General features: G+C 41.9%; 1 protein-coding gene across 1 annotated transcript in view; it reads right to left on the bottom strand.

The window, feature by feature from the left end:
- Nucleotides 1-14,751, bottom strand: part of nol6 (nucleolar protein 6 (RNA-associated)) — a 125,509-nt gene extending 110,758 nt beyond the window's left edge. The window contains exons 1-3 of the mRNA XM_078551346.1: nt 14,614-14,751; nt 12,977-13,213; nt 4,068-4,184 (exon numbers count right to left, since the gene is read on the bottom strand). Coding sequence (XP_078407472.1) covers nt 4,068-4,184; nt 12,977-13,213; nt 14,614-14,661 — 402 coding nt within the window. The 5' untranslated portion in view covers nt 14,662-14,751. The remainder of the gene's footprint in view (nt 1-4,067; nt 4,185-12,976; nt 13,214-14,613) is intronic.
- Between the last annotated feature and the right edge of the window lie 234 nt (nt 14,752-14,985).

Raw genomic sequence — 14,985 nt, 5'->3', positions numbered from 1 at the left:
CCTCTCTAGCCCTGAGCAGATGGCACTGGCAGACAACGCAGCCTCTACTCTCTACTCTTCTCTACTGCAGAGAAGTGTCAATCCCCCTGACTATACTGTCCTCTACCAGCTCTACGTTCCTTTTTGCTCCCCCCACTTGAATGGCTTCCTGTACCACGGCGCCATGGTCAGTTTGCTCATCCACCCCGCAGCCCCCATTCTCATCCAAACAAGCTGAAAGAACCTCATACCGACTGAATAATGGCAGAGGCTCACACTCCAGCCCTCTGGGTCCCCTTACCTGCCTCACTCACAGTCACACCCTCCTGTCCCTGACCAATGACCAAATCTGAACACCCAATCATAAGTGGTATGACTGCCTCCTGGTACAAAGCATCCAGGTAACTTTCCCCCTCCTTGATGTGTTGCAGAGTCTGCAGCTCAGCCTCCAGCTCAATGACTCTGAGCAAAAGTTCCTGAAGCCGCAAATACTTACTGCAGACGTGTTTGTCCTGGATCACAATGTTACCCAGGAGCTCCCACATGCTGCAGCCTTGACACATCACCTGTCCTGCCATCCTTAATGTGTTTTAAATAATTACTTAATTATATTATTCACTTATTTATGTTGCTTTTTTATATATGTTATTAGCTTTACCAATTTGTGTACTATTTTAAACCTTAAAAGGATAGAATAGAACTTACCAACTTACCATATACTCACCAGATAGCACCTTTCCCTGTGGTAGGGTAAAAACCAATTCCTACATGGTAAGGAAGATAGAAAAAGGAAATGGACACCTCCTTTCCCCCCACCACTTCACCAAACTCCGACTCTGCACTCAGTTTCCTCAGCTGCACTCATTTGCCTTAGCTGCACTAAAAACCCTGAATTTATAGTAATCTGAACTTGGCTACAGTAACCAGATTCAACCAGTTAGCTAATTAACTACTCAGCCCCCACAGCTGAGAGTGAGTTTACCCTGTCTAAACAGCAAAAAACTTAGTTTGCTTACACAGTCTGTTTACGAACTTCACCAAATAACAAATGACTAGGATTATCCTCTGGCAGGTTTCGAGCAAAATCCGATTTCTTAGAAATCAATTTCTCAATGTAAACATCTTTAATTTCACTAAATTAACTTTATCAGTACTGTAATTGACATGTAGAAATTTGCATGCTGATTTAATTTTCCATTGTCTGAAACTGAATTAAAGCCATTCAATAGAAACTTTATCAATCCTTAAAGTTTCTTTTCCCCAACAACCTTAAATTATTCATCAGAGCAGCCATTTACAGCACTACTTAGGAGAAATATTACACAGTCCATAACTCTCCTTGTTCAAAGTGTCATTTGCTTTGCTTCAGTAGATCTGTTTTCCAAAGATTCAGCCCTTGTATTTTCTCCTGAGTAAACTTACAATTACAATGATGTACAAATACAACAAGAACAATAACTTGTGCGCGTGTTGAGGAAAAACGTTTTCATCCAGAGAGTTGTGGGGTTCTGGATCTCATTGCCTGAAAGAATAGTAGAGGCAGAGACCCTCAATTCATTTAAAAAGGTGTCTGGATATGCACCTGAAGTGCCGTAACCTGCCCAGCTCTAGGCCGAATACTGGAAAGTGGAATTAGGCTGGGTGAATTGTTTTTCGGCTGGCACAGACACAATAGGCCAAGTGGCCTCTTTCTGAGCTGTAAACTTAATATGATTCTATGATTATATGATTATATAATAAGCCATGTAAAGTAATATAAGGGCAAATGGCCAAAGCTTGGTCAAAGGGGTGGGTTTTAAGGGACATCTTAAAGGAAGAAAGTGAGGTAGAGAGGAGAAGAGGTTTGGGGGGAAATCCAGAGTTTAGGGTCTAGGCAGCTGAATGCATGGCCACCAATTATGGAGTGATTAAAATCAGCAATGTTCAGGGGCCGGAATTAGATTAGCGCCGTTATCTTAGAGGCTTATGGAGCTGGAGGCAATTACAGAGATAGGGAGGCAGGGGGCCATGGACAGATTTGAAAACAAAGATGAGAATTTTAAAATCCAAGTGTTGTTTATCTAGGCACCAGTGTAGATCAGTGAGCATAGAGATGGTGGCTGAATGGAGTCTGCTGCTAATTAGGACATGGGCAACAGAATTTTGGATGACCTCAAGTTTAAGGAGGGTAGAATATGGGATGCCAGCCAGAAGCATGTTGGAATTGTCAAATCTATAGGCAGCAAACACATGGATGAAAATTTCAGCATCAGATATGGGTGGAGCCAGGCAGTGTTCTGGAGCAAGAAACAGGTGTTCTTATCAATGTCACAAATGTAGTCAGAAGCTCATCTCAGGGTGAAATATGATACCAGGTTTGCGAATAGTCTGGTTCACCTTCAGACCATGGCCAGAGAGAGGGATGGAGTTGATGACTAGGAAACAGAGTTTGTGTTAGGAACCGAAGACAATGGTTTCAGTCTTACAAATATTTAATTAGGGGAAATTTCTGCTCATCCAGTACTGAATGTCAGACAAGTAGTCTAATAAATTAGCAACAGTGGAAGAGTCAAGAAAGGTGGTGGTGAGGTAGAGCTGGGTATCATCAACATACAGATGAAAACGCTGTGTTTTTGGATGATGCTACTGAGGGGCAGCACGTAGATGCGAAATAGGAGGGGGACCAAAGATAGATCCTCGTGGGACAGAGGTAACAGTGCGGGAGAAGAAAGAGAAGCCATTGCAGGTGATACTCTAGCTATGAATAGATAGATAAGAATGAAACCAGGTAATGCACTGACAGCCAGCTGAATGACAATGGAGAGGCAAGAGGAGGATGGCTTGGTCAACCGTGTCAAAGGTTGCATACTGGTCAAGAGGACAAGGAGGAATAGTTGCTATTGTGAAAGTCATGTAGGGTTTCAATTGTGTAAGATTAAGACAGATGTAATAAGGTAGACAAAGAAAAACTGGTCCCCATTAGTTGATAGTACAAGGACTAAGGGACACAGATTTAAGGTTTTGGGCAAGAGATGGAGGGAGGATGTAAGGAAGAACTTTATTTTACATAGTGAGTTGTAATCACCTGGAACTTGCTATCTACAAGGGTGGTGGAAGCAGAGAAGATGGTACTTGAGGGAAACGTGCTTGCAGGGCAATGGGGACACAACAGGAGAATGGGACCGACTGGATTGCCCTGCAGAGAGTCGGCACAGACTTAGTAAGCTGAATGGCCTTCTTCTGGTTGGAATGACTCTATAGCCAGAATTTTCCAGCCCCGACACCAACGGGCACTGTCACGGACTGGACGGGAAAATTTGGAGAGACAGTGTCAGGGCCCGAAAATCCCGCCCTATGACTCTCATATAGCAGGTGATGGTAAAGAAAAGCCACTGCTGGAGATTACCTAAAAAGAAACAAAACTAGGGTAGTCTCAGTGAACTGCACTGGAGAAGAAGAGGATAGCGTGGTCACTCATCAAATGCCACGGGGAGGTCAAGCAGGGGCAGATAATGTATCACGATTAGAATAACACAGCATATCACTTCTGACTTGGATCCAAGCTGTTTCAGCCTTGTAGCAAGGCAAAATCCTGATTGAAGAGATTCAATCATGGAGTTAAAAATAAAAATCACTTGAATTTCTTTCAAAGGCATTTTAGAAATGGCAGTGATTCCAATACCTTCCTCCTTCGGTTGGGGAAATAACATGTCCATACTTCTTTTACCCTCTACCAGAAGTAGAGAATCCATTTTTTATTCATTGAGCTGCAAATGCACTCGCTTTCATTCGTTTCACGGTTCAAATGCTCGCATGTCCATGTTTGACCAATAGCCTCTCAGACAATGCACTGCCCATAATCAAAAATATACTGAGGCACAAGTCAGGCAAGTACAGATCAAAGGAAGAACTCAGTGAGAAATCATAAATGTGATTTTAAAAAGTTATGTCGTATATTTTGTTTGAAAATCAGTTTTCTTGGAGCTGTATATAATACTAGGTTATCAAATATGCTTACAGTGCAAACTACATTCAATTTAAGTACTCTCCTATAAATATAATTTAATTACTCTCCATATTGTAATAAAATAATAATTGAATTTGCTTACATCGACTTGCTTTGTTTCTGGTATGTTGCTGAGGAAATTCTTCACTTCATGGAGGAAGGTGTCAATAGCTTTGCGCTTTTTCTCTTTCAATTTCACTTCTTTTAGGAGTTCCTCAATCTGTAAAATACATTACAAGTCATCTAGAGGGACATGGACAATAGATTCCCAAGTTCTTTTTTAACCACTTCAACGATAACACCTCTTACTACTGAACTGCTTAATTCCTGCCTATGAAATCCCAAATCTTGCAACGGTTTCAATGGCTGACAGATAAACCTGTTGTCAATTGTGATAATGAGCCATACTGACATAAGAATACCCAGGTTCAATCTCTGAGAGAACCAGGAGAGAGATAGAATTGGAACAGGAAATGTCCCAAAACCTTCAAAGTACTGGTGTCAATACAGTGCTCAGCCATACAGAGTACACACTATCAGCTAATAATAATATTTAGAGTTAAGCATGCAGTGGAAGGCACTGTAAAAGCCCAGGCACAATGGGTACAATCTGTTTTCGTCCCACCACACCAGCTGAGAGACCAGCCAGTCCAAGAATTTCTTTGAATGAACAGATCTGTATCACATCATGCATTGTACTTACATTAAGCTGCAAGGACCAGGAAAGCTCAAGTTTGCTCTTCGGTCTATGCTGAGTTAGCTGGCATCATCACAGGAAGACACCAAGTGGAATGTTGCAAGCGTCTTTTGGGAACACAAGTTACTTCTTAGCTCTCTCCACAAATGACTCACTATCACCTTGACAAAACCCCTCAGATATGAATGGGGAGATACAAAATTAAATTCAAATTGTCACCTCAATCTGAAACATAACTTAATTCATCAGGAAGTCACTGAACTAACATGAACTTTTACCTCCATGGTTTAATATAAAGGCAAAAAAGTGAAATTTATTGGTCACTGCATAGAAAGGAAACCTCCCACAGTTATTATTTCCATTCCATATGACATCAGGTAGGTCCACTGTAAAAAATGCATCAACAAGAATGTGTTTATTAAATTAAAATAGAAATGAATTAAGAGTTTCATCAGATGAGTGCGCTCCCCTAAGCTTGTAGAAAATTAATTAAGAATGTTTACATCTGGCAATTGCACGGGTCATTTTAGCAACAGAAGGATGACTTTTTAATAGGATTTAAATTAAATTTTTAATTAAAGTAACTGTGAGGATGTTTGACTCTGAAAATTGTCAGATGGTGTGCCAGGCATTCTGAAGATTTCAAAACAGCACATTATCCATTTTCAACAATTTTTTTTAAGCATTAAATTTGTGGATTTTTTACTTGAGGAATTTTGTGTTTTTCAAGCATTAATGCTTTTCACTTACTTCTGAGTTTACTCAAAATGAATTAACATTGTTTAATAGGAATCAGCTTCCTCACAAGATGTAGCTTAGAAGTTTTAATCTAATTTCTGGCCTCCAAAACAACAAACTTTCGCTCGTGGTACAATTCTCTCAATAAAAGGATACCATGCATATGGCTCATTAACTTCCTTCAAATAAAATCTCTGTAGATATCAGTAGTTTCATTGACTTCAGAGCATTTTTGCTTTGATTGACCAACACATTATTAAGAAGCACAATATCTTTTGTCGGTCTTCACAGTCGAAAGCACAAGTTACATGCCAGAAATAGATGGTAACCCAAGGACTAATAAGAGAGAGGAAATTAAGGTAACTGATATCAGCAGAAGAGAAGTACTGGAAAAATTAAAGGCATTAGAATCCAACAAATCCCTGAGACCTGAAGGTATACATCCTAGAATTCTAAAAGAAATAGCTACATAACTCATGGATGTGTTGGCTATGATTTACCAAAATTCCCTAGATTCAGGAATGGTCCCAGCAGATTGGAAGTTAGCCATTGTAACACCACTATTCAAGAAAGGAGGGAAAGAGAACACAAGAGCTACAGGCCAGGTGGCCTGACAATCAATCATTGGCAAAATGCTGGAGTCTCTCATTAAGGAATCTTAATAATGCACTTAAAAAGCAGAGTATGATTAGAACAAGTCAACATGGTTTTACTAAAGGGAAATCCTGTTTTGACAAATTTATTTGCATTTTGAGCACGTAATAAAAAGGGTAGATTAAGGATAACCAGTAAATGTACCATACTTGGATTTCCAAAAGACATCTGATAAGGTGCCACACAAAAGGTTAACACAAAAGATAAGAGCTCATGGGCTTGGGGGTGAAATATTGGCATGGGTAGAGGATTAGTTAATGGGCGGGAAGCAAAGAGTAGGGATAAATTGGGCATTTTCAAGTAGGCAGGATGTGACTAATGGAGTGCCACAAGAATCAGTGCTGGGGCCTCAGCTATTGACAATCTATATTAATGTCTTAGACGAAGAGACAGAGAGTAATGTATCTAAGTTTGCTGGTGATACAAAGCTAGGTGGGAATGCAAGCTGTGAGGAGGTTGTCATCATCAGCGGTCCCTCGGAATCGAGGGTGACGTCCATCAGGCTTGGTGAGACTTCAGATGACCAAACAGCCCAATTCACGATCTACATGTTCTTCTGCAGCAGGGGAACATTGTTGCGCGGAACAGTGGAAATCACAGTCCCGAGTTGGCTTCCTTCTCCTTCCTTTGCCGCCATCATTCCATCTTGCTGTCGAGTCACAGGGCCTCGAAGTGGCTTGCACCTTGACAGACCAGGCGGTGCCATGCTGTGCGATCAACAGCATTCTCCTCCCAGTCGGTGATGTTAATGACTTCGTACTTTAGAGCGATCTTGATCGTATCCCTATACCTTTTCCTTTGGCCACTGGCCAACGGAGAGCTATGAGAAGAGAATCTGCCGATGGAGGCGGTTTTCGGGCTTCCAGACGCAATGGCCTGTCCATCGGAGTTGGTTTCACAGGAGCAGGTCTGCAATGCTGGTAGACGCAGCTTCATGGAGGATGCTCACGTTAGTCCAGTGGTCCTCCCATTTGACCCCCAGCATTCGATGCAAGCACCGTTGATGAAAGCTCTCAAGGATCTTAATGTGGCGTCAGTGGACAGTCCATGTTTTGCTACAGTAGAGGAGGGTGGTCAGTACAACGGCCTTATAATCCAGAACATTTGTTGACTTCCAAAGGTCCCTGTTGTCAAAGACATGTTGACGCAGCTTAAAGGCGGCAGCGCTGGCACGGTTGACTCAGCGTTGGACTTCTTCATCGATGGTAGTCCCTTGAGAGAGGTGGCTGCCGAGATAAGCGGAATGCTGCACGTTTTACAGAGCCACCACATCTACGTGGATGGAGCAGGGGGGTGCTCAACTGGCCCGGGGAAGGTTGGTGAAAGACCTTCGACTTGGCGATGTTTCAGGACAGGCCAAGCCAAGCCTCTTATACGAGCTGTTGAGAGGTCAAGCTTCCTTTGAATGGCTTGTACAGAGTGAGCGATCACGCAGCAGTCATCTGCAAACTAGTTGTCCATGGTGGTGAGTTTTGTTTTTGCCCGGAAGCAACCAAGGTTGACGAGCTTCCAGTTCAGACAATACTGAATGCCGTCACCAGGGGTAGGTCATCTCAGATGAGGCGGACAATGACAGGCAGGTACATGGTGAACAAGGTGGGGGGGGGGACCACACAACCTTGTTTGACCCCAGTCCGGATGCGAAAGGTGTCCGTTTCAGATCCTCCACTCAGGGACTGTGGTGGTCATGCAGGAGTCATTTGATGGTGGTGAACTTCAAGGGGCAATTAAAGTGTTGAAGATGATCTATAGAGCTTCATAATTTAAAGAATCAAAAGTCTTGGTCAGGTCGATGAAGGTGAGGAACAATTCTTGATTTTGCTCCTGACATTTTTCCTGGATCTGTCTAGCCACAAAGACCTTGTCCGCAGTGTCCCGGGAGGGTTGGAAGCCACACTGGGTTTCCAGGAGGATCTCCACAGTGACTGGGCGAAGGCGGCTCAGGAGGATACGGCCAGGATCTTACCCGCGATGGACATGAGGGAAATCCCCCTGTAGTTTTCTAAGTTTGCTGATGATACAAAGCTAGTTGGGAATGCAAGCTGTGGGGACAAAGAAAGACTGGAAAAAAACAGGTTAATCAAATAGGCAACAAGTTGGCAGATGGAGTATCATGTGGGGAAGTGTGAGGTTATTCACTTCAGTCATAAAAATAGTGAAGCAGAATATTTTTTAAAAGATGCGAAACTAGTAAATGTTGATGTGCAGATAGACTTGAATGTACTCATACAAGGAACACAAGAAGTTAGCATGCAGGTACAGTAAGCAATGAGGAAAGCAAAGGGCAAGTTGGCCTTTATTGCAAGAGGACTCAAGTACAGAAATAAAGAAGTCTTGCTGCAATCGTACAGGGCTTTGGTGACACCACACTAGGAATGTGTGCAATTTTTGTCTCTATATTTACAGAATCATATGCTTGCATTGGAGGCAGTGCAGTGAAGGTTCACCTGATTGTCCTTAGGATGGACGGTTGTCGTATGATGAGGTGCTGAGTAAATTGGTTCTCTATTCCCTGTAGTTTAGAAGAGCCAGAGGTGATCTTATTGAAACATTCAAGATTGTGAAGGGGCTTAACAAGATAGATACTGATACTTTGTTTTCCCTAGCTGGGGAATCCAGAATAAGGGGGCACAGTTTCAGGATAAGGGGCGGATCATTTAGGATTGAGATGAGAAGAAATTTCTTTGGAAATTTGTGAATCTTTGGAAATCTCTACCCCAGAGTGTTGTGGATGTGCCATCATTTAATATATTTAAGGCTGGGGTAGACATATCTTTTTGTTTCTCAGATAATTAAGGGATATGGGGAGTGGGTGGGAATGTGGAGCTGAAGCCCAAGATCAACCATGATCATATTAAATGGCAGAGCAGGCTCAATGTCTCCTCCTGCTCATTTTTCTTATGTTCTTCTGTTCAGAATACAGTGGGAAATGTCACAATTGCAGAAAGTCAACAATACGCTTGCCCAATTGAAAGTTTTTCATGAAATGTAGTGAGGTAACGCATATTCACAGATAATATGCTCTTGATTGCCGTCACAATTAAACTCGGTCCAGCCCTAAAATTACAAAAGTGCTCCTGCAGCACAGATCACTGGATAATGAATGTGAACTTAGCGTGAAGGATCATCGAAGATCCATACTCTTCCATAGTTACTGCAAGTTCACCATATTGCACCATTCACCAAACTAATCATTTGCAATTCTACAAGGCACGAGTCAGGAGTATGATGGAATACTCCCCACTTACCTAGATGAGTGCAGCCCCAACAACACTCAAGAAGCTTGACACCATCCAGGACAAAGCAGCCCACTTGATCCACAAACATTCACTCCCTCCACCATTGACACACAGTAGCAGCAGTGTGGACTATCTACAAGATGAACCACATGAATTTACCAAGGCTCCTTAGAGAGCACCTTCCAAACCCTTGACCTTTACCACCTAGAAGGACAAGGGCAGCAGATAAATGGGAACACCACCACCCAGATGTTCCCCTCCAAGCCACTCACCATCCTGACTTGGAACTATATTGCTGTTCCTTCACTGCTGCTGGGTCAAAATCCTGGAGCTCCCTTCCTATAGGTGTACTAACAACACTTGGACTGCAGTGGTTCAAGAAAGCAGCTCACCACCACCTTCTCAAGGGCAACTGGGGATGGGCAATAAATGCTGGCCTAGTCAGTGGTGCCCATATCCCGTGAATAAAAACTCCAAACCTTCTCCAATTTGAGCAAGAGCCATTTACCCTGTTTCCTCACCATCCATCAACATTTCACCCATGGTGCTTCATTTCCTTTTGTACCATATGCCTTCAACAGTCCCCTTATGGGAAAACATACTGAATACTTTCTAAAAATCCATATATATGGCGTCTTATTTATAATTTTTTCAAAGCCTCTTAAATCTTTCAAACATAATTTGCCTTTAACAAGCGAGTGCTGGCTGTCTTTGATTTAGATCAAGGATTTCTAAATGTTCACTACCTTGATCTCGAATTATAAACGCAAATAAAATCATGAGAACTATAAAAGATGTAGTGGGAAGGTGAAAACAGATTAGCAGGGCTAAAAAGGAAAATATAAAACGCTAGTAGACTGATGTTAGGCTAAATGATACATAATTACCTGGCTCATACTTCTCATACCTTCTTAAGCAAGGGTGTTACATTAGGTAATATCCATTCCCACTACACAACTTGAATATTCATGAAAGACTTAAATGTGGACAGAACCTTGGTGTCCTTACCCAACTGCCAAGTGTGCATGCTATTAGACCAGAGTGATATATTCACCTTGAGTTCTGTTAAATTGTTTCAGAACCAATCATTTTCTACAGTCGGGTTTTACATTTGTTCCATATCCTCTGCTAGTATACCCAATTCTTACTTCCACCGTAATGTGTAAAAAAAAATGACCAGTACATAATAACTATCATACCTTCATCCACCACAATAAGACTATGTGGTTCTATCGTCTCTATTCTACTCTGCGGTTATAAAAGTCCTTAATAATTCCTTTTGCATTGTCTACTACCCTTTTATATTTTCCCTTTTAGCCTTGCTAATCTGCTTTCACCTTCCCACCACATCTTTTATAGTTCTCATGATTTTATTTATTGTTAGTCCATCAAGCTTGTGAGGAAGATGTAAAGTGGCTACAGGAGGATTTGGACAGACTTAGTGAGTAGACAAAAACATGGCAGATGGAATATAATGTGGAAAAATGTAAGGTTATCAACTCTGGTAGAAGGAACAGATGTGCAGAGTATTTCCTAAATGGAAAGAGATTAGAAAGTGTAGATGTACTAAGAGACCTGGATGTCCTTGTCCATAAGTCATTGAAAGCTAATGTGCAGGTGTAGCAGGCTATTAGGAAAGCTAACGGAATGTTAATCTTTATCGCAAAAGGATTTGAGTACAGGAGTAGTGAAGTCTTGCTTCAGTTGCATAGAAGCTTGGTTAGGTCGCACCTGGAGTACTACGTGCAGTTTTGGTCCCCTTACCTCAGAAAGGATATTATTGCCATAGAGGGAGTGCAACGAAGGTTCACCAGACTTATTCCGGGGATGGCGGGACTGTCTTATGAAGAGAGATTGGGCAAACTGGGCTTGTATTCTCTACAGTTTTGAAAAATGAGAGGTGATCTCATTGAAACCTACAAAATACTTAAAGAAATAGACTGAGTAAATGCAGGTAAGATGTTTCCCTTGGCTGGGGAGTCTAGAACCAGGAGACGCAATTTTAAAATAAGGGGGAAGCCACTTAGGACTGAGATGAAGAGAAATTTCTTTACTCAGAGGGCTGTGAATCTCTGGAATTCTCTACCCCAAAGGGCCATGGAAGCTAAGTCATTGAGTATGTTTACGGTAGAGATTGACAGATTTCTGATTAACCATAACGTAAAGGGTTATGTGAATAGTATAGGTAAAAGGCATTGAGGTGTTCGGCCAGCCATGATCATATTGCATGGTGGAGCAGGCTCAATGGCTGAATGGCCTTCGCCTGTTCCTATGTTCGAAGTTTCAGTTATATTTATGTTACTCCACTTGTCCACCTGACACATCAACAGTTACTTCAGCATTTTCAAGGACTGCAGCAACAACTTGCATTTATTTAGCATCTTTAATATAGTGAAACATCCTGAGGTGGTAAGAACCACATAAGGAGATAATAGGACAGATGACCAAAAGCATGGTTTTAAGTAGCACCTCCATGACCTCACCCCTCATTATCGTAATCTTGTCTAGCCCCATAACCCTCAGATATCTGTGCTCCTCTACTTCTGGCCTCTTGAGCATCCCCGATTTTAAATGCTCCACCATTGGTGGCCGAACCTTCAGTTAGACATAGGCCCTAAGCTCTGGAATGCCCTCCCTTCATCTCCCCACCTCTCTACTTCAGTGTCCTTCTTTAAGACACTCCTTAAAAACTAGCTCTTTGACCAAGCTTTTGGTTACATTTCCTGATGTTGCTCAGTATTATATTTTATTTTCGAATGCTCCTGCAAACCAACTTGTGATGTTTTATTACATTATATATAAATATAATGTTATCTTAAAGGAGGGAGAGGTTGAGAGGATTAGAAAGGAAATTACAAACTTAGGGCCTAGGCAGCTGAAAGCATGGCCACCAAGGTGGAGCAACAAAATAAGAGCTGTGCAAGAGGACAGAGCTGGACCGCAGAGACATTAGGGGTTGTAAGGCTGGAGGTCACAGTGATATGGAGAGGGGAAGCCATGGAGGGATTTGAAAACAAGAATGAGAATCTTAATATTGAGGTGCTTCCAAACCAGGAACTAATGTAGGTCCGTGAGCACAAGAGTGATGTGAGAGTGCGAGTTAGGGTACAGGCAGTAGAGTTCTGGATGAGCTCAAGATTCTGGATGGATGGTGCAAGGTGTGAGGCCAGCCTGGAGAACATTGGAATATTCAACTCTAGAGCACCACTGAAAAAGGTATTTATTTCTAATTATTACTATATCATTGGGCTAGCTAATCTAAACCAAAAAGGGGACAAAGTTCTTCAACATACAATACATTCCAACTGCCATGTATAATAAGTGACTACAACGTGTTTCTGCAAAAAAAATTCCAAGCTCAGTATCTGCTGTGCGGTGCTAAATGATTTCAGCAACAGTTTGCCAAGGACTAAGATTTCAGATCACTCTCTAACAACTCCAAATGACGAGTGTGCATGTGTGGACACTGGCTAAAGAACTGGCTGCCAAAATTCACTGGCTTCACCCATGAAGAAGAGCAAGTGAGGTGCCAGAAGGGAGAAAAATCATATATTTTTTTAAATAGATACAATTTTTCAATCAATGTGATAGTGGGTGGAGGTGGGGTCGAGAAAAAGTAGTTTAGTTTTTTCCACAACAGAAACATTCCAATATCAAAAGCTTATATCATTCATGGTGCAGTACCTGCATTCTAAGCAGAGTGGAATGAAAGAGATTCTCCGTTTCTTTCAGCTGATTGAGCTCTTCATTAGTTGGTGGCTTATACAGCTCTCTTTTACTTAGTTTAACAGCTCCTATTACTCCAGCATCTGTTGTTTGCTTTTTTTTCATGACATTCCTTCTCTTTCCAGGCTTTTCAATCTCTTCATCTTTCTCCCCGTCATCACTATTGTTCCCAGCATCTTGGATTTTTTCTAAATCCTTAAATAAAAGCACAGAAGATTAAAAATACAATGTAACAAGTTACACTGTTAAATTAACAAACTACACTGGGAGAGCCAACCTCTATCTCAAGAGACTCTCACAGCTCTCTATTGCTGTAACATGACTCTTGACTTATCGACCCATGTGCTTAATCATGGAGGATTGCAGAAAAGGAGAGAACTGGGGGCAGCACTGCCACTATATGCACAAGCTTTCAGGATTTGACCGGGCTCTAAAGTAGAAAGCAAGGAGAGGTGGAGGATTCACTGTGGGTTTACCTTAAGATCATCCTTGCATTAAAGATCATGTAGGAGTGTAATGGTTCTAGCAGCAGCCACACACAATTGATATCAACTAAAAGAACAGACTTGTATTTATATAGCACCTTTCGCAAACTTCAGGACATCACAAAGCACTTTATAGCCAATGAGGCACTTTTTTATCCTGCAATCATTGTTCCAACGTCAGATGTGTTGCAATCAAGTTGCACACAGCAAGCTCCCACAAACAGCATTGTGATAATGCTCAGATAATCTGTTTTTGAGAGATGTATTGAGAATAAATATTGGCCAGAACAGTGGGGATAACTCCACCACTCTTCTTCAAAATAATGTCATGGGATCTTTTATCTTTGTGGGAAAGCGGAGTTAAGGTTTAACTTTTTGTCCGAAAGTCAACACCTCTGACAGTGCAGCACTCTCTCAGTACTGCACAGGAAGGTCAGCACATATTTTTGTGCTCAAGTTTCTAGAGTGGTACTTCAACCCGATAACTTAGGACAAGAGTGCTACCAACAAAGTACTATGGCTGACACCTTGGTAAGAAATGACAAATAACAGAGCAAACACCAGAATTGAGCTTCTTCTCAAAGTTCAAATGGGAACCCTCCACTGTGCTGGTTCACATTCCCTTGCACTGACACCAATGAACAAATTAATCACATTTTTCAAACTTCAACTGAACAACACAGTGAATTGAAACTGAGATGTGACAAGAGGACCATAAGACGTAGGAGCAGAAATTATTAACTTTCTGTGTGGCACCTTATCGAATGCCTTTTGGAAATCCAAGTATAGTACATCTCACCATCCTTAAGTTCCCATATTCTACAATCCAGACCCAGAACCTGTTCTGGCATATCTCCGACTAACCTAAATTTATTTACTTAATTAATTAAAATATTTTTAACCATAATTGATGAGAACGATGAGAGAGATTTGCTGTTAAGGTTTACTTGGGCATGATTCAATCACATGGACTACGGTTTAAAAACAAAAACTACGGTTTGATACTTGAGCAATGAGGACTATAATTGTACCGGGAGTAAAACATTTGAAACTAGCGCACGGAACGCATTGCACAAAAGTAGCTCAGAGCAATAAAACCAGTGCACATACCTGCTGTTCAGCAACGTGCAGATCAGTTTCAGGACTCTTTCTCTTCATCTTTCCCTTGTGCTTTCACAACCGGTTTTCCCGGAAGCAGTTCCTCAGCCTCGTCACACGTGCTGCCCTGAGTTCCGGCTCAGTCCGATTGGAACCCAACCCCCGCCTCCGCTCCACCTGATTGGTCCAACGCCTCTTCCACGCGCCACAGTTTCCGAATTCCCCATGATTCCATTCGCTGTCAATCACCGTGCGTCAGATTTCATTTGCTGTCCATCCCAGGATGTCGAACGTTCCCCGGGAATTTTCTCGGAGCTTCAACAGTAACAAAATACTCAGCTGATCAACAAGATGTGCTGCCTGATTTATTGATTATTTCCTGCA

This window comes from Cetorhinus maximus, chromosome 1 (genome assembly GCF_964194155.1).
Source record: "Cetorhinus maximus chromosome 1, sCetMax3.hap1.1, whole genome shotgun sequence".
Classification (NCBI taxonomy): Eukaryota; Metazoa; Chordata; class Chondrichthyes; order Lamniformes; family Cetorhinidae; genus Cetorhinus; species Cetorhinus maximus.
This window is presented reverse-complemented; position numbering and strand designations above follow the sequence as displayed.